Source organism: Macaca thibetana, chromosome 13, assembly GCF_024542745.1.
Source record: "Macaca thibetana thibetana isolate TM-01 chromosome 13, ASM2454274v1, whole genome shotgun sequence".
Taxonomy (NCBI): domain Eukaryota; kingdom Metazoa; phylum Chordata; class Mammalia; order Primates; family Cercopithecidae; genus Macaca; species Macaca thibetana.
In genome coordinates, this window is record NC_065590.1 from 60,140,831 (window position 1) to 60,161,440 (window position 20,610).

General features: G+C 49.2%; 1 protein-coding gene across 4 annotated transcripts in view; it reads right to left on the bottom strand.

The window, feature by feature from the left end:
• Positions 1-20,610, bottom strand: part of TTC7A (tetratricopeptide repeat domain 7A) — a 156,971-nt gene that overhangs the window by 97,725 nt on the left and 38,636 nt on the right. For 3 of the 4 annotated variants that reach the window (XM_050754727.1, XM_050754726.1, XM_050754728.1), the window contains exon 4: positions 3,418-3,548. In XM_050754727.1, coding sequence (XP_050610684.1) covers positions 3,418-3,548 — 131 coding nt within the window. Of the gene's footprint in view, positions 1-3,417; positions 3,549-20,434; positions 20,494-20,610 lie in introns of all 4 variants that reach the window. The other variant, XM_050754729.1, reaches the window with a different exon arrangement.

The window sequence follows — 20,610 nt, forward strand, 5'->3', positions numbered from 1 at the left end:
CTAATATTCATTCAACAATCACAGAGCTTTAAATTCATTAACTCACTTAGTCCTTAGAGCAGCTCTACTAAGTAGGAACAGTCATCATTTCCATTTCACAGGTGAGAACAGAGAGGGTCTCTTCCTGCCCAAAGGCCACTCAGGTTGAGGGGTGGTGGCAGAGCCAGCGCAGTCAGGTTCCCCTCTCCCTTACCCCCTACTGCAGGATGACTTCCCTGTCTGTACAGAGCCATGCTGAGCACTCGCTCTTCAACCAGACAGCACTCATTGTCTGAGCACGTGGTAGAGAGACCACTTCATGCAGCATTGCTACCCTGTTCTGCGTATGCAAACCTCAGCTCCCACCAGACTTCACTCCCACAGGACAGGAGCTGTCTCCTTAGTCTCACTGCTGTCCACACCTCACCTCCAGTTAAGGAAAGAGAAGGGGAAATGAAACTCTTACAAAATCGCCACCCAAGCCCAAATCTTATTTATGTCTCACAACTGTCCTACAGGCTGGTTTTATTTGCATTTCATCGACGAGGAAACTGAGGCTCAGAAAATGTCTAAGGTCAAAAGCGTAAATTAGACGTGGTGGCTCACATCTGTAATCCCAGCACTTTGGGAGGCCGAGGCAAGAGAATCGCTTGAGGCCAGGAGTTCCAGACCATCCTGGGCAAAAGAGTGAGACTCTATCCCAATCAATCCATCAATAATAATTTAATGCATAAAGTCACAAAGCTGGTGTCAGTCTGGACCTCAAACTCAAGCCTAGCCAGGAACGGATTCCAGGCTATTTGCACTATGTATCAGTTAATTCATTCCACAAACATCTGAGTGCCTGCCAGGCACTGTACTGTCCCTGTCAAACAAGCATGGAACATCAGAACATCCAGAGAACTGAGACCCCCCCTGGTTCCAGGAAAAGCTGAGGAATAATTACATCATTAACTGAGCTGTTGCTTAAAAGCCTCAGCCCTAACAGGGTCCTCCAGCCCAACAAGACTGGCCTGCCTTCTGTATACCATTTCCTTTGTCTAATCTGAGGGGAAAAAAATCTGAGGCATCGCCTCTTCTTTCAGAATTCAGAGTAGATTTCAGAGAGGGTCTTAGTTCCTTAGAGGTCAAGACTAGGTCTCAGGAGGGACACACAGCATTTCTGAGGGTGCACAAGGTTCTATGGCCTGCCCTCCCTCAACTTAAGATAACAACTATAGGGCCCCGTTTGTCTGCCCACTGCTACCAGGCACTGATTCCGGCCCTGGACATCATCATCAGACATTTGACAGGGACAGTACAGTGCCTGGCACTATAGCTCATCACCTTAATCCCCTTTTGAAAGTCCAAAGCCTAGGCTTCCAGATGAGCAGCAGATTTTATCTTTTCCATGAAAGTTTCCTCCCAACCACATGCAACGCAAACATGAAAAGCTCCTAAAACACTACTACTGTCTAGCAGTGACCCATTCCCCTTTGGTGGAGGTCAGCTCAACCATGCTGAGTCTCTAAGTGGCCTCTGCCAGAGAATGGGCACTCAAGTCCTAGATTTGCTGAGCCCATCAGTCACTTCTCCTTTCCTCCTGAAGTCCAATCAAGGAGACATCTTCTAGAGCAGTGGCTGTCAGCAGGGGGGTGACTTTGCCCTCAGGGGACAGTTGTCAGTAACTGAAGACATTTTTGGTTGTCACAACGAGGGGGATAGTGCTACTGGCATAGTGGGGAGAGGCCATGGATGCTGCTAAACATCCTATAATATACACGGCAGCCCCCCGCCCCCACCACCAACAAAGAATTCTCCAGTCCCAAATATCAACAGCACTGAGGTTGAGAATCCTGCTCTAGGGGAAATGACCTGGCCTGGGGTAGACTCCTCCGAAATGGCCCATCACAAAAATGGGTACCGGACTGACATTTTGGCATCTGCTGAGGCAGGTGAGGTGCAAGTGTCTCCTGGGCTCTAAGTCTCTCAGTCCATGACCACCTCCTCCTTCAGGGCACCAACCCTAATCTACTCTGCTCTAGAACCTTCCATCTAACATGTTAAATATCTACTCCACAGCATACCTAAGCATCACCCCCAATATCTTCCCTGCGAGCATTCAAGCCACACTCCCTGGGTTCAAATCCTGCCAATACCACTTATTAACGAGGTAAGCTCTGGCAGGCTAACTCCTCCTCAAATTTGTTTTCTTACTTGTAAAATGGGAACGACAACAGGGCCTATTTCATCCAGTCAGTGTGAGGGTTAAATCACAGAATGAATGTAAAGTGCTTGGAGTTGTGTCTGACACAAAAGCAGGCACTCAAGAAGGGCTAGCAGGATCTCTGTTGAATACAGTTTCCTGTCCCCTTAGCATTGAACTAAGGACCCCTCATGGCATAGTATTAAGATGTGGAGGGAAAAAGAATAAAATGGAGGCCGGGCACGGGCCTGTAATCCCAGAACTTTGGGAGACTGAGGCAGGCAGATCACCTGAGGTCAGGAGTTCAAAACCAGCCTGGCCAACATGGTGAAACCCTGTCTCTACTAAAAATACAAAAATGGTGGCAGATGCCTATGGTTCCAGCTACTCAAGAGGCTGAGGCAGAAGAATCGCTTGAACCCAGAGGCGGAGGTTGCAGTGAGCTGAGATCGTGCCACTGAACTCCAGCCTGGGTGACAGAGCAAGAATCCATCTAAAAAATAATAATTAATAAAATGCATAAAAATTAAAAGCAAAAAAAAAAAAAAAAAAAAAAAACAACCAGAGCCTCCCAGAAGGGGAAGGGCTGGGATACTTACCACAAACACTGCTACCACCTGTACTTGATACCCTGCAGAGTTAACTCAGACCCATCATAGGGAATGGAGAGGGAGGGAGATCTGAAAACTGCCAGGGCCCTGGTGACCAGCTCTTTCACCAGCCTCTGAAAGGCTCAGAGAAGGAATCCCAAGATCCTGCTTCCCCACAGGATCCAGGGAGGAGCTTCTGGGACACCGAGAGCAGGGAAGGATGTCCAGCTGCAAGACCCAGGCGGACACCACCCCTGCCAGGGAACGAATGGTGAGCAAATGATTCAATCTCCTAAAGCTCATCTATTAAACAGGGATAAGTACAACACCCACCTCAGGGGTGGCTGTGAGCAGTCAACAAGTTAACGGATACAAACAGGGCTGTTATGTTTGGTGCTGCAAGATGAGCTCACCAAGGAGTTCCTGGTGCCTAGCAGATGGCATGGACTCATTTATCTATTAAACTATTTTCCAGTAAAGAGTCTCATTCTAGTGAAATCAGTATACTATAATGAGTTTTCCAACCTATGAAGTAGAGTGTCTTTGGGGGACAGAGAAGGTGCCTTCTAATTAGCACACAGGTGACCTATGGATTTAGTGGGATCTGTAGATATAGGTGCTCAATAGACAGCAGCTCCTACCACGGTGTTATTTCCAGCTCACCTTCTCCAATTCCTGCAGGAACACCTGAGCGATCCAGGAGGCCCTCTCAAAACAGGTGATCACTTCCTCCTCCCTCTCCGTCAGGCGGAAGCGGGAAGCGATGGAGTTGGGTAGGCGTTCCAGAGAGAGGCCTGCAGGAGGAAGAGGGCGCCTCAGACCTGCCCTGCTTGGGCCGCCTGACTCCAGGCCCTCCCCATGGGCCCAGGGTGGGCTTGTCCGAGGGGGCACACACTCTGGTGCAGCCAGGAGGAGGTGGAGGTCTGCGGAGGGGCGCAGGAAGCTAAAGCGACGGTGGTGTTAGCAGTGGCTGGGAGTAAGCGATGGGACAGCACGTGGGGAATCACACTGCATCACCCCAGCCCAACTCCCCGGGAAGCTACTCCTGACCCCTCCTCTGTAACGGAGTATCCCCATTTTTCTAAGCAAAAGAGAAGGAGGTTTTTTAAAAAAACGTATTTTTTTCTTTCCTCTTTCCTCCTTTTCCTGTTCCCCACTTCCTACTTAGCTCTTTAGAAATGCAAAACCTTTACCTTCCCTTCACCAGACACTCCCTACACAGCAAGCTTATCCATGTGCTGACTTAGAAGCTCCAGAGCCAGAGCTTTCCCACCAGGAGACTGCCTCTAGAGGTAACAGTCAATTCACATCCTAAAGTGTGACTGAGAACGAACTCTCTCCCAACCGGAGAGTATCTTGAAGCAATGCTCACTTTACAACCTGGCTCTGCCCACGATGGTGCCAGCTCGACTACCTGCTAGGTAAGGCACCAAGGCAAGCCATGCAGACCCTGCACTTGCTTGCTCCCTCCTCTGCATGGCGTTCATGCCAAGTCCCCCTTTAAAAGCCCCGGCTTTTTGCCCAGGAAGTGAAGTGGTTATCTTTTAAGGCAGGAGCCTGTACCTCTTCCCCTAAGCTAAGCTTTGGAATAAAGTGACTTTCTTTATTCCAGACCTCACTCTTGTTAACTGGACTCTGCAAGTGGCGAGTGACTGAACTGCGTTTCAGTCACAATTTTGGTGGCCCCTATGAGGACTGCAGCACACTTCGGACGACTGAGCCCATCAGCCTGGTTTCACTACCAGGCAAGGTGGGGGATGCCTGGGAGTGCCAGCTGCTCCTGGCTACTGGACTCTAGAATAGAAATGTTAAGGGGATTTCTCAGCAGCTGCCAAAATGTTCTTGTTTTGGGGAACCTCCCTTTCACCCCCTGGCATGACATCTGCTGCCTCCAATGCTTCACTGGTACAAAGAAAGTGACCTCTGAAGAAGCCAGCAACCTTGAAACTGGGTGAGCAAGCTAGACTATACCTGACGTTTTTCTGCCTCTTCTGGGTGTCCCTGGGACTTCACTCTGTGAAGACTTGGCCGCTACCGGCATCATTTGGGCATTTTGAGCATTTGCATCTGTGGCACTATAGGGACTCAGCTGCCTGTCAAGGTATCTCCAGCTGAGGCAGGGGGTTCAGAACTCCACTCAGGCCCTGGAGTCCCTCTACTCAGACTGGGGATTTTGTGTGGAAGCCGTTTGTTTGTGTGAATGTAATGACTTTGTATACAGGCTGATTTCTTTCTTTCCTGAGCTCCCTCCGGGTGGAAACAGTTCACCTCAACCGGTGACCTGCGGCAGTGGGAGGGATCGGTCCTCCGCCACACTGGGCACTGAGGCCCTCCCTGACAGGGGATAAATGAGGGTAGCAAGGGTATCCCTGCACCGTGTGGTGGCTGGAAGGCTCTCAAGCTCCTCTTCTGTCACTCTACTTTTTCCTCTCTCTTTCCATTCTCTCTGTCATGCCACTCTTGGAGAACCCGGCTGTGCTGCAAAAGCCAGCCAGATATTTCATACTCTTATCTCTTCCGTAAAATGCAAGGACAAGTTTCTCCCCTTCCCTTCACTTTGCTGTTCCACAAGCCTCATTTTCAGGGGCTCCATTCTGTTCCTGGGCCTTGCATTTAAAGAGGGAATAGGATTGGACATTGGCAACAAGGTCTCTGGCCCCTCAAAGAGCCCCTTGGGGTGCATTTTGGTTAATTGAAAAGCATACAGTTGTGAGCCCATGACTAGGAAAAAGAGGATCTTTTACCATAATACTATCTGGACCCAATACCACCTGGGCCACAATGAATTCTGGCCTGAAGATGGGGTTACTTGGTTACACTTGCAGTTGTTAGAAGAAAAACATCCACTCTCCTGGTGCTCACCATTTTCTACACTGTATTTTGGTAATCTCTGGCCAGCTCTTCTCTCCCTAACTAGCTGAAAGCTCCATGGGGGCAAATATGAACCTTTTTGGACAACCACAACCCTTGCACAGCACCTCACACAGTAGGTGCTCAAGTTATGCAGCATTTTACATGCACGCTTCCCATGGAACCCAACAGTTCCTCCCTGCAGAAGTTACCCATGCTCAGGTCTCTGCCTGCAGGGGACGACCACTTTCCCATTTATCAGTAATAGCACCTTCCTCTCCTTTTGACCACCTCTCCCGCAATCTCAGATGATCATGACCGCCACAGCAATCAGCTAAGTGTGGGCACATGGCCCAATCTGGGCCAATAAAAAACAGTCTCAGAATTGTCACTCTTTCCACTGGGGTTGTTAAGCTGGTATCAGACATCAGTTTAGAAATGTTAGAGAAAACCTGCCTTAAAATGAAGTCTATACAATGTGAATATAAATAACACTACTGAAGTATACATTTAAAAATGGCTTAGATGGTAAATTTTATGTTGGATGGGGCTTTTTTGCTGCAATTTAAACATTTTTTAAATAAAAGCTTCAAGGCCAAAACCAAAAAGCTCAAAAAATAAAAACAATCTGTAAGAAACAAAGAAGGGATATAGCATTGTTAGCCATACTAGAAACTAATGCTGTACAGAAAAACAACTCTATTTGCATCAGGTTACTTTTTTTTAAGACAGGAAAAATACTGAATAAACTCTTAGTCATGAAAAAAATGAAATCCATGCAAAGAAAAGGTAAGACATGATGGAGAAGGGTGGATTTCTAAAGAGACTGAGTACCTAGATCCAGCTTTGCCTGAAGCTCTACCTGCTGGAACTTTCCAGTGTATGAGCGCCATTAAATACCTCCCATGTCTTCTCCCTCCCTCCCTCTCTCCCTTCCTCCCTCCCGCTGTCCCTTTTTTTGACACTTGCAGCTAATATAGACCTGACTAGAGAGTGCTGTCCTTCTGAACTATTGTTTCTCAATGGGGAGAATCAATGTCTGTCTCGTCTTTGTGCCCACACGGTACTTTAGGTACTTTACATGTGAAGACGAACTTACTGAAGGGATGTATAATAGAAGAATCCTCAACTGTTTCCTGCCCTATAAGCCCCAACATCCACGTAATGACCAAGTCCTCAAACCTTCCCTTCCTCTCTTCCTACTACTTTATATCAGGTTTTGTGTCTTGAGCGGATGACTATATTGGCCTCCTAACTGGCCTCCCTGCCTCCAGTCTCACTTTAATCCCCAGGGGGATCCTTCTAAAACTCTCCAGGGGTCCATACTGCTACAGGGTAAGGTCCAACCTCTGGAGGCTCCATACCAGGCCCTTCTGGTATCAGTTCTCCAGCCTCATCTCTCGCCTTACCTGCCACATCCACACCCGACCTCCTGCTCCCAACTGCTTGGTTGTAGGATGCCTTCTTGACTCGCTCAAGTTGTTCCTCCTGCGTGGAGTGTATCCACCCCACCAAGTCTACCCAAAATTACTGTTCACATTCTGACCTAGTAAATGCTACCTCCTCTACAAAGCCCTTCCTGACAGTCCCTGGTATAACCAAACATTCCTCCTTTAAGCCCCAGTCTATACATATTCCTAACTCACCATTTCTTATACTTATTTGTTCATATGTTTCCCCAGACTGTAGACTCCTTCAAGACATCAACCTAATCGTGCTTGCTTTTCTACCACCTGGCACACAGTAGGTACTGGACAAGCATTTGCTGGCTGGATGAAAAAACACAAGCCTGGTCATGTCTGACAGAAAACAAAGTGCTCTGCAAATAGAAGGTAAGGAATTATTGTTTTTCTTAGCCACATTCCCATGCACACAGATTCAGTGACCTTGTCCTTTGCCAGGCTGGGGTGTGACCAGATCCAAAGTTCGGGTGCGTTGGCCTGGAGGAAGGCGGGCACAGAACATGAAGGTCCTTGCTCAACACAAAGACCCAGGTGCCTGGGTCACCGCATGTCAACGTGCCTCCTGCCAAATGACTCACAACCAGGAGGGGGAGGATCCTCATTCCAGAGGACTAAAGGGGGAAGAGGAACCGAGAAAGAATCAAGGAGGCAGGCCTCGTTGCTCACTGCCAGAGCTGGGCCAGCCCCTGCTCCCTAGACATGCAGCCTATTCACCCTGCAAGAAGGTGGGGCGAACCTATGAACTGTTGAGAGGCCTGGCCCAGGAGACCAACCGCACATGGCAGGGCACAGCCAATTCCAGGGGACATAGAGTGGATCTGTTTCAACACAGCTGCCCTGTGGTCCCCAGAGAGATGTGCTGAGACTGGGCTCCCTCCTGCCACGCCTCTGGGTCCAGCACTGGAATGGGTGATGCCAGCTGCTGTCAAGTTCAAGCTGCCAGTTCCAAGCCTCCAGAGGGCTGGCCACTGCAAAGCTGTGAATTCAGGAAAAATGGTCTGTGGGGCTTCCACCTTCCCCGTGTGGCATTTGTTCCTTCCACTCTCAGCAGGGACCTCCCCACCATGCTTCTCCAAGAACCTCAAATCCCATCCTCCTTGAAAGCTCAAAGTAGGCCAGGCAAAGTGGCCCACATCTGTAATCCCAGCACACTGCGAAGCCCAGGCAGGCGACTGCTTGAGCTTAGGCGTTTGAGACCAGCCTGGGAATGTGGTGAAACCCTGTCTCCCCAAAAATAGAAAAAATTAGCTGGGCTTGGTGGTGCATACTTGTGACTCTAGCTACTCAGAAGACAGAGGTGGGAGAATCGCTTGAGCCCGGGAGGCGGAGGCTGCAGTGAGCCAAGATTACACCACCGCACTCCAGCTGGGTGACAGAACAAGACCCCATCTCAATTTAAAAAAAACCTCAAAGGAAAGCCACCTCTTCTCTGAAACTCTGCCAGGTAGAGTTAAGCCTCCCTGTGTCTAAACCACTTGAACAGTTTGGCTGCATCTCCTATGTATGTGCCTTTTTCCTTCATTGTCATCATCCTCTCTACCCATTTCTGATTATCTTTGCACCCCAATGATGGCCAGGGCCTGGTGTTTAGGAAGCATGCAGATGGATGCGTAGATGAATGAGCGTATTCACAAAGTCAAGTATACGGCCCAAAGGAGTTCCTCCCTCTCCACTTAAAAAATATTTCCTGGGCCAGGTGTGGTGGCTCATGCCTATAATCCCAGCACTTTGGGAGGCCGAGGCAGACAGATCACGAGGTCAGGAGATCGAGACCATCCTGGCCAGCATAGTGAAACCCCATCTCTACTAAAAATACAAAAATTAGCTGGGCATGGTGGCACATGCCTGTAAATCCCAGCTACTCGGGAGGCTGAGGCAGGAGAATTGCTTGAACCAGGGAGTCAGAGGTTGCAGTGAGCCGAGATTATTCCACAGCACTCCAGTGTGGGTGACAGAGCAAGAGTCCGTCTCAAAAAAAAAAAAAAAAAAAAAAAAAAATTCTTGGAGAATTCATAAACAAATTGTGGTATAGTTATATAATGGAATACTACTCAGATTTTTTTTAAAAACTCATATACACATAACAGAAATGAATTACTTAAAAATTACATTGTGCAAAAGAAACCAGACATTTAAAAAATACATGCGGTATGATTTCATTTATTCAAAAGAGTAAATTAATCTATACCAGTAGAAAATAAGGCCAGGAGTGGTGGCCCACGTCTGTAATCCCAGCACTGTGGGAGCTGAGGCAGGGGATCAGTTGAGCCCAGAAGTTTGAGACCAGCCTGGGCAACATAGCAAGACTTTATCTCTTTAAAAAAAAAAAGCAAAAACAAAACAGTGGTTGCCTGGGGTGGAGACCAATTAGAAAAGAGCCCAAGAGGACTTTCTGTGGTGATAGAAATGTTCTGTATCTTTGTTACAGTACTGGTCACATGGATATTTAAACTGGTCCAATTCATGAAATTATATAGTTAAGATTTGTACATCTCACTACATGAAAATTTATCTGAAAATAATGGAGATAATGCCTTTTTGAAGGGAGCTGTCATGACTCAGAGAAACAAAAGTTCAAAGTACAGGGGTACATTCACTGAGGTGGTCCTCTGTAAAGCAATTTCCAACATACACAGGGCCAAAAAGTTTCTGGAGCTGGCAGTGGCTTTTCCTAAGCAAGGTCACAGTCCAGTCACCCAGTTCTGCCCATAAAAAGGGGCAGGCAACCTTGTATGTGTCCCCTGGTTGATAAGGTCTATTTTCCTGCCCACAAACATCTGATTGGAAGACCACTCAGGGACTCCAGGCTTGGGTTGCTTTACCCTCTGCCCCATGAGTGCCTCTGCACAAGCGGCCAGACCGCAGCACTCAATCCAGGATGAAGGTGGGCTGCCCTGAGCCCAGTCCTTGAGGCATCAGAGGGTTGTAACGCAGCCCTGCGGGGCAGGCACTGCCTTGTGATTCCCACCAGCAAGGGCCTTTCTGTGCCAACACCCAGCTCTAGGAGAGGTCCCTTGCAAGAGGAGGACTTGCTTTTTCATTAACTCAGAACTTTCGATTTGGAGCCAAGCTGATCCTGGCACAGCCTCAGACCCAACACCAGGCTGGTCCCAGCTCCTTCAGTCTGAATGACTCATCACATCCCAGGCAGCCACCCTTCCAAGAAGCCCCACCCTTGGAGCCCTGGAGCTTTGGGCCCTGGATGCAGAGGTAGAAAACAGAAAACTTCCTCAGCAACAGAACCCCTTCCCTCCCACCTACCCAGCCTGTCAAAAGGGCACAGGTACAGCTGCAGCATCCACGGACGATGAATCCCAGACTTGGGTACCCTGCAGCCAGGGGAAGAAGGGAAAAAATGCAATTCACTCAGTTCTCAGGGGAAAACTGGAAGGCCAGGTAGGAAAGAACCCTCACAGATCACTCTGTTAAAATTAGAACATTTAAAAATAGGATTACCATACCAGCAATTCCACTTCCAGGTGTACACCCAAAAGAATAGAAAGCAGGGTGTCAAAGAGATATCAGTCCACTAGCATTCATAGCAGCATTATTCACAATGGTTAAAATGTAGAAGCAACCCAAGTGTCCATTGACAGATGAACGGATAAACAAAATGTCATATATACATACGTACAATACAATATCATTCAGCCTTCAGAAGGAAGGAAATTCTGACACATGCTACAATATGGATAAGCCTTGAGGACATTTTACTAAGTGAAATAAGCCAGACACAAAAAGGCAAATACTGTATGGGTCCTCTTACACGAAGTACTTGCATAATCAAATTCATAAAAACAGAAAATAGAAGAGTGGTTGCCAGGGGTTAGGGGAGGAGGGAACGGGGCGTTGCTGTTTCATGGGCATAGAATTTCGATTTCACAAGGTAAAAGAATTCTGGAGATTGGTTGCACAATAATGCAAATGTTAAAGAGTTCAGGAGATTGGTTGCACAACAATGTCTCAGTACCGAACTGAACACTTAAAAGTGGTTAAGATGGTCAATTCTATGGTATGTATATTTAACACTGTTTTTTTTTGTTTGTTTGTTTTTTGTTTTTTGGGTTTTTTTGGGGGACAGAATCTTGCTCTGTCCACCCAGGCTGGAGTGCAGTGGCTCAATCTCAGCTCACTGCAACCTTCACCTCCTGGGTTCAAGCAATTCTCCTGTCTCAGCCTCCTGAGTAGCTGGAATTACAGGCACATACCACCATGCCTGGCTAATTTTTATATTTTTAGTAGAGACAGGGTTTCACCATGTTGGGCAGGCTGGTCTTCAACTCCTGACCTCAGGTGATCCACCCACCTCGGCCTCCCAAAGTACTGGGATTATAGGCGGGAGCCACCTTTCCCAGCCAACACAATTTTTTTTTTTTTTTTTTTTTTTTTTTTTTTTTTTTTTTGAGACGGAGTCTTGCTCCGTCTGGAGCAGTGGCCGGATCTCGGCTCACTGCAAGCTCCGCCTCCCGGGTTTACGCCATTCTCCTGCCTCAGCCTCCCGAGTAGCTGGGACTACAGGCACCTGCCACCTCGCCCGGCTATTTTTTTGTATTTTTTTAGTAGAGACGGGGTTTCACCGGGTTAGCCAGGATGGTCTCATCTCCTGACCTCGTGATCCGCCGTCTCGGCCTCCCAAAGTGCTGGGATTACAGGCTTGAGCCACCGCGCCCGGCCCCAACACAATTTTTAAACAGAAAAAACAAAAAAACAGGCAATTTGGCTTCTGTATCAAAGTCTCCAAAAAATGTATACTCTATGATTCAGTAATTCTACTTTCTAGGAATTTATCTAAAAAAAAAAAAAAAGAAAAGAAAAAGCGGGGGGCGGTGACTCACACCCGTAACCCCAGCACTTTGGGAGGGTGAGGTGGGAGAATTGCTTGAGCCCAGGAGTTCAGGACCAGCCCTGGCAACACAGACCCCATCTCCACCAAAAAAAAAAAAAAGTGATGTATGCAAAATTTAGCTTCAAGGACATCCATTTCAGTATTGTTTATAAAGGCAAAAAAAAAAAAAAAAAAAAAAAAGATTTATCATACGGGTCCAATGATGGGACTTCACAAAATTATGATAGGACATTACAATGAAATGCTATGAGGTTACTTACAGTGACATAGAGGTGTATTGAAAAACGACTCATGAAATACTAACTTTTTTAAAAAGCAGACTACAAAACATGACTGTACGAACTTACATTTTAAAAGCACATGTAAGCCTATAGGGAAAAAAAGACTGGAAGGATATACCTCAAAATGTTCAGAGAGTGCTAAGTCTATTTCCGCAAATACAAAAATGGAGTTACTAATAATGCCTAGCTCGTAGTGTAGCCATGATCATTAAATTAGATGAAATAGTATAAAGCATAGAAAGTATGCTGGCTGGGCGCAGTGGCTCACGCCTGTAATCCCAACACTTTGGGAGGCTGAGGTAGGAGGATTATCTGAGGTCAAGAGTTCGAGAACAGCCTGACCAACATCTCTACTAAAAATACAAAATTAGTCAGGCATGGTGGCGCATGCCTGTAATCCCAGTTGAGGCAGCAGAATTGCTTGAACCCAGGAGGTGGAGGTTGCGGTGAGCTGAGATCGCGCCATTGCACTCCAGCCTGGGCAACACAGCGAGACTCCATCTCAAAAAAAAAAAAAGTATGCACTTAGAAAATATTTTCAAGTGATGCTCACAATAACCTCTTAGGTAGGGGTTTAACCCTTCTCCAGAGTTACAAATAAAAAATCTAGGCGGGGCATCTGGTGGCTTAAGCCTGTAATCCCAGTACTTTTAGAAGCTGAGGCGGGTGGATCACTTGAAGTCAGGAGTTCAAGACCAGCCTGGCTAACATGGCAAAACACCATCTCTACTAAAAATACAAAAAATTAGCTGGGCGTGGTGGTACGCGCCTGTAATTCCAGTTATTCTGGAGGCCAAGGCAGGAGAATTGTTTGAAGCCGGGAGGCAGAGGTTGCAGTAAGCCAAAATCGTATCATTGGCACTCCAGCCCGGGTGACAGAGCAAGACCATCTAAACAAACAAACAAAAAAATTTGAATCCAGGGAAAACTGATTAATTCCAAGACCCCTCAGCTAAAAGCACCAGTGTCAACTAGATCCAGGTTTCTGGCTGGATGAGGCCTGATCCCCTAGCAGCCTGCTCCTTCGGCATCTGGAAGCCAGCCTCTCACCTGGGGCCAGGACAGCAGTGCCACAAGGACTGAGCTCCTGTCCGTGTGAGGCACACAGCCCACACCCCTTGGAGAGGGAAGCCAAAATCAACAGTGAATTCCCGCCATACCAGGGCTAAAAACACAAAAACCAAATATGCTATCATATCCTGTCCTGGAAGCAGTGTAGTGTTCTTTCTTTTTTAAAAGTTGTAATCAGAGACACAATTCCAGGTGACAGCAGAATAGCTTGGGGTTACACTGACAAAAAAGAAGAGTAAAAAAAGAAGCCCACCTTCAAGGGGCTGGGAGAAGAGAATCTGCAGATCATAATCCTTCCAGCTGCTGAGGGCATTTCACCTTTTTTGACTTTGCACAGCAGCTTCACAACCTAGCATGTCACTGCAATGCAGAGTTCCTGTGTACTAGGGTCAGGGCACCAGGACCTCCCTGGTGCTGAGTGTGAGGTAAAGGAGAACACAAGCCAGCCAGGCTGACATTGGGGGCAGGACAGGTTCTCAAGAGGCCTGCGCTCTTATCTGTGGAGCCACAATGAACCCTAAATTAGGCACCAATGACTAAAGTCTGCCAGGCTCAAGGTAGAATGAATGGCTGGAGAAGTATGAGTCACTCTCCACGCCACTGGCACACTGAGCTAGGGCTGGAGAAATGGAAGAGACCCACCGGAGCTTGGGGAGGCTGAACCGGCTAAAGCTGGAGACGTCCAAAGAGCAGGCCCTGAAACATCCTGGAAGCCAGTCAAAGCCAGTGAATAACCCTCGGAGTTCAGACCAACAAAAAAGTGGGTGATTCGTTACCTTGGATCCACAAAGGCTTCATCCTAGTCTAGGGCCCAGACTCCCCAGCTCCAGACCCTAGAGAAGATTGCCCCAGACAGCATGCTGACCACAGACAGCGTGCTGACCCATAGGTGAGCCTGATTTGAGGGAGAACAGGCTGTGCTGCACCTCATGGTGTGGTGACCTGCAGCCAAAGTTCTAGAACCCCAGTAAAGAGAGACACCCTGAGCCTTACCGTGGACTCTCTGCTCTGGGCCCTCTTGTGGAGCCCACCTGGCCCTCACGCTCATTCCCAATCCATCCCACACACACCTCCTCTTGGCTCCAAGAATTATGATTACACTGCACCTCCAAACAAGCCACCTCCCCTTCTTTCCCCCTGGGGCTTCCCTTTGGCCTTCCCTCGCTGGAAGGCACCTCTTCCACTCAACTGTCGGTGATTCATCCTCAAGTTCAGGCTCACCACCCAGCTCACCTGTGAAGGCCCCACAACTAGCTGGATCTCACCTGCCTCTGCAAGAGTGCTTCAATCGAACAAGCCCGAATGCTGGAGTCAGAGAGAGCGACGTCCACAGCCTGACCCTTCCACTACTGGTGTACCCTGAGGTGAATCATTGCTGCCTGCACTCTGGTGCTCTGCCTCCATGCCTTTCACCTACTTTCGTAACTGTACCCTGGTTTTCCTTTGAGGAATCATTCTTGCATCTCAGTCCACAGGATTCGGGTGGGGGAAATCCCACCCCTGGTACCAGCTCAGTATCCTAGGTGCTGGGCACCACGATTGGCTCCAGGGTGGGCAAGAGACCAAGCCACTTCCACGAGAAGCTTCCCCAGGCACTCTCTCCTTCTGAGGTAGTGGGTGCCATGCTGCAAGAACCATGTGCTCCTGGAGCTGCTGAGGACGACCTCAACAGACCTCGCTGAGCCCCCAGATTCAGCTATGCCTGATGCCATGCTGCTCCAACAACTTTCTAGTTACAAGGGGCCATAAATATCCAGTCTCTCCTCTTTTTTGTTGCTACTTTCCAACTAGTTGTAGTTGCATGTTTGTCATTACAACCATAAGTCTGGTTACGCAGAAACTGATCCCCAGAGGCATGGTGCCCGAGGGGACAATTCCTGAAATACAAAATTGGCTGGGCTGAGGTCAGGTGGGGCAGAGAGGACTTTGCCATCTCCCAGCTAAGAAACTGGAATTCCAGATACACAGCAGCAGCACCACCGGCTGGAATGCAGCCTATTTTGTCTTGAGGTGAGACACTGGGCATGTGGTAGAACACTTCAGGATACCGGCCTATGCCAGATGCTTCTTGGAGCCTATGCTAAGCCCTATAAAAATAAGCCTTACAAGCATCACTCCTCGCAGCCCCTCTGAATAGGAAAGTTTTGTCTATATAAAACAATGCAAGACAGCTGAGAGTGAAGTCAGATAACTGGAGTTGAAAATTCCCTGTCCTTGCTGAAGGCAGTGCCAGAGGAGACAGGGGGACCAGACTCTATTAGGAGACAAGACTGGAAAGGCCTGAATCCTTCCCCATGCAAACCTCACATGGACCCCCTGCTGCAGCTCTCACTGCACTGCTAGAGAACCAGGGGTGGGTGCCTGAGAGGAGCCCCGAGGCCTGCTGCTGAGGGACAGACCCTCAAGGCCTGGATCTAGATCCATGGACTTAGAGTCAACACAATCTTTGGCTCTAGGTTCTCAGCCATGAAGATGATGCAATGCCAATTGCCCAAAGGCTTATTACTACAGAGTTTTAGGGAGCTGTAGAGGCAGACAGACCCCAAACCTGGCAAACAAGTCCTTGCACTGTTCAACCCATAAGGTAGGCTCAAGTGTTCCACTCCCATCAGGGGCTGGGCTGCCCAGAAGCAGTGGCCCAGAGGGGACTCTTCACAAATGGCCCTTTCTGGTGGCCAAAAGGCCAAGAGTCAAGGCAGAGCTTCCCACAGGACAAAACTAGGGACAGCCATATGGCCGAGACACCACGGCCAGGCAGGAAGTCTGCCACACTGCCCCAGCAAGCCATGGCAGGAGCAGCAGACCAGCCACTCTGGGGTCTTCCAAACAGCTGCTTCTCCTGGAGCTGCATCCCTCCTGGAGCTTTGCTCACCCGCCTGCCACTCCCTCAAGGGAAGTGACCCTAACTTGGCATCCCCAGCAGGTGTTTGCTGAATCAACTGCTGACAAATTTTACTTCCTCCTGTGGGAGGCAGGCCAGGAGCCTTGGGGGATACAACTGCAAGAGGTCAGACGCTCGGCGGAAGGAACATACTGACCCCTAACTGGGGAGAATGGATGTGCATACTGGGCTGAGGTCCAAGTGAGCTGGGAGGAGGGAGACGATGCTGCAAGCTGAACAACTAAGGGAAGCTTCTGGCACAGGATGCACCTGAACTGTGTCAGAGGAGAATGTAAGGACACAGCTATGTGCAGAGTGAAGAAAAAAGGCAAGCACAATGTCCCAAGAAGAAGTGAAGGGAAGAACTTCATAGATTATATTGGATACCAGGAGCAGACCTCATTAGGCTGACAGGTGGGGCTTCAGGAAAGGAGAGAGGGAGACTGGTTGAGGGTACAAAAGAAATGAACACCTGTACTCAAGAGGCTTGGAATTCAGTGGAAGACAGGGCTCACAGCCATGAGCACATGGGGTCAAATGCAGAGGGTTCTGCCAAGGGAGTGGGCAGCACTGAAGACAGGCCATCCTAGAAGGGCCTTGAAAGCATTCTAGATTATTTTTGTTTTTTTGAGACGGAGTATCGCTCTGTCCACCCAGGCTGGAGTGCCTTGGTGTGATCTCGGCTCACTGCAACCTCCGCCTCCCAGGTTCAGGCAATTCTCCTGTCCCAGCCTCCCAGGTAGCTGGGATTACAGGTGCATGCCACCATGACCAACTAATTTTTTGTACTTTTTTTTTTTTTTTTTTTTAAGTACAGACAGGGTTTCACCATGTTGGCCAGGCTGGTCTCGAACTCCTAACCTTAAGTCATCCGCCCGCCTTGGCTTCCCAAAGTGCTAGGATTAGAGGCATGAGCCACCGCATCCAGCTTAGATTACTTTTTATTATTTTTATTAATTTTAATTTAATTTAATTTAATTTTTTGAGACAGACTCTCACTCTGTCACCCAGGCTGGAGTGCAGTGGCATGATCTCGGCTCACTGCAAGCTCCGTCTCCCAGGTTCATGCCATTCTCCTGCCTCAGCCTCCCAAGTAGCTGGGATTACAGATGCCCACCACCACGCCTGGCTAATTTTTTGTATTTTTAGTAGAGACCAGGTTTCACCTGTGTTAGCCAAGATGGTCTCGATCTCCTGACCTCGTGATCCGCCCACCTCAGCCTCCCAAAGTGCTGGGATTACAGGCGTAAGCCACCGTGCCCGGCCTGATTATTTTTAATACAGAGTAAATGGATGATGTTCCCTCTTCACCAAACAAACAAGGATGGTAATGGAGCTGTTTCATCTGAAGATATATCTGTCACCTGCACTTGGAGTTGGCTGGGAGCATTTCCTTTCCAGGGCCTTCCCCTGATCTGACATGGTTGGTCAGGGGTCAGTGGGCTGGCAGAAGTTACAAGGGGGCCATGGCAGGTCCTGGGGAATGGGGTAGGAGAGGGGTGGGCTTCCAGTCTAAACCAAGATGACTGATGTTAGGTTGAAATATAAAAGCAAATTTTCTGAACAACTCATCCACAAACACCCATAAACGGCCCTGGGAAAGCAAATGCCAAGAAAATGACTGCAGGGCTTCACCAGGGCTGAAGGAGGCCCAGAGAGGAGAAAGTCCTCATCTGTGTGACCCGTCTTAGAGGCAACCATAATCTGCCTCCCGGCTCCTCTGTTACAGGTGGGACACAAGCTTTAGAGACATCCATCTGGCCACCAATGCTACTTACAGGCTGCATGAACTTCCTCTGCTTCTTCATCCTCAAAATGGGCATAACAACCACCTCCCATTTACAGAGGAGAGATGAAGGTTAACAATCAGTCAACAAGGCTGGGCGTGGTGGCTCACATCTGTAATCCCAGCACTTTGGGAGGCTGAGGCGGGAGGATCATGAGGTCAGAAGATTGAGACCATCCTGGGTATCATGGTGAAACCCTGTTTCTACTAAAAAAATACAAAAACTTAGCTGGGCTGTAGTCCCAGCTACTCGGGAGGCTGAGGCAGGAGAATGGCGTGAACCCGGGAGGTGGAGCTTGCAGTGAGCCGAGATTGCGCCACCGCACTCCAGCATGGGCGACAGAGTGAGACTCAGTCTCAAAAAACAACCAACCAAACAAACAAACAAAAAAATCAGTCAACAAATATTTATTAAACAAGTATTCCAGGGCAGTGTCTCACCAACTGTAATGTGTGTGTACATCACCCGGGAACGTTATAAGGGTTAGATTCTGATTCAGTGGGTTTGGGGGGGCCCTGCAAGCTCCTGGGTGGTGCACATATGATCATCCCACCTCCCCCCATCCCCCTACATACACATACATCAGAGACATACATCAGAGGCTCAGCTTCCAGAGGGAGGGGTCTGCACCCCACGTTTCTGGGAATGCCATCAAACATCAGGTATACAAGAGGAGCTCAGGAAATCGGTACCTGGGAAATGAAGAACCAAACAGGGGATTCTGACAGGCAGGGGAGGCTCTGCCCGGGGCCACAGGTGACTTGGGAGCAGCTGGCCACAGGATAGGGCATTACTGAGTAACAGGTCAACATGACGACTTCTCTGCAGCCAGGAGCAGCTGAAGGCAGGACCAGGGAAGAGGTGGTTTTTCTTCCAGAGCCTCCGGCAGGGCCCAGCCCACCTCCCAGGTTACCAAGAGGCCCTAAAATCCAGTCTCCTACTCCTGGCCGGACTTGGTCAGTCTGAGCACCTGTGTGACTCAAATGTTACGGGACCAGGAGTGCTGGTGGCTGGGCACAGACCACCTGGACATGGAAACAACAGGTCTTCCCATGAAGTTGTCTTATTTTTCTATCTTAGTGGGGAACATGTGGTTTTTCTATTGTTTCTAAACAGACGTGACATGGACAATAACTCTTTTCCCCTCAGAGGAGGTGGAGGTCATGTACTCCCCTACACCTTATATACACAAATATGCATGTGATGTCTGCACTCTGGCTAATGAAAACCCAAGACTGCTGCAACTGCCTCTTCACTCAGGCTCCTGGGTTGACATCTAAAGCTTTCCCGGGAATCAGAACGCATCTTTGGGTGTAATACAAGGGTGCACATTTCAGAGGAAGGCCGGGCCTTTGTGAGTGACGCCTCACAGGGTCACAGTGCCAGTCCCTCTACTCTGATGGGGAAAGAGGGTGAGGGGAATGTGTTTTTATGTCTTTTGAGGGTGGGGGTGAAGAGACCCAGGGCCTGTTTCTGAATCCCCTAAAAAGAACAGCAGCTCCATGTTGCAATCGCTCCACACTGGGGCCCCCACAGAGCCTCCCAGTCTGGCAAGCTCAGGCCCCCCTGTGACACACAGGCCCTGTCCTCCTCCTCCAGTCAGGTGTGCCTGAGACCCAGACTCCCCACCCCACTAGAGAGTACCAAACAGAACCACAGAGCAGATTCCTGTGAAAAATGGCCAGTCAAGCCATGGCGTAATAGTCTGGCCAGGAGTGCTGAGTGTGGGTCAGTCTGGCTCCTGCAGGCAGCCCAGCATCAAATGGAGCCCAAGATCGAGTGGCTGTCTGGGACGGAGGACTCCAGTTCAAATACACGCTAACTGATGTCCTGGGCAAGCTGCTTCATTTTTGTCAGCCTCAGTTACCTCAACTGTAACATGAGGGGTTGGCCTGGATCACTTGATTCCTTTCATCCTAGGATTCTCAGCAACAGTATCACAAGCTCCAGCTGCCTGGGTTCAAATCCCGCCTCCGCCACTTCCTGTGAGACCTCGCATGAATCACCTCACTTCTTCCAACCTTAACTCCTCATCCGTGACATAGAATGAGGGGAACACTACCTCAGAGGGTTACAGAGGGGACTCAACGAGGGTCTACCTGGCATGGAGGGGGGCTGAATAAATATCAGCATTCTGTGAACTCTGTGGCCCCTGCTGCCACCACCCTTATGCTCACAGATGGAGTCAGGACCAACGACCAGCATCCTCAGCCCCCGAAGGGTGTGGCCTCTACTCTGCATGGGAAGACCCACCAAATCCCCCAAACCCAGGCAGATCAACATCGTGCACACCCTGGTAGCCACGTGCATGGTCTCAAGCACACGCAGGGTCAGGCAAACCTCAGCATGCCGGGCAGCAGGCATGGTCACTGCAGCAGGACAGGGAGGAGGACAGGCAGAGAGGAGGCAGGCAAAGGGAAGGCCATGTGCAGTCACTGGGGAACGGGAGCTAGCACAGCCCGCGACCGAGCAGCCCGCGCCGGCAGCGCCCGGCTCCTTACCTCCCCTGCAGAACCTCTGACCACCGGGACTGTGTTTCCCCCAAGAAGCTGGAGGCATGCTAGAAAGAGGAGAGAGCAGGAGACAGGGGGCAATCCGTCCTGAGCCAGGCTCAGGAGAAAGTCCCAGAAAGGAAGCCCGAGGAAGGGGGTTCCGCTCAGGGCGTCCATGGCTGAAA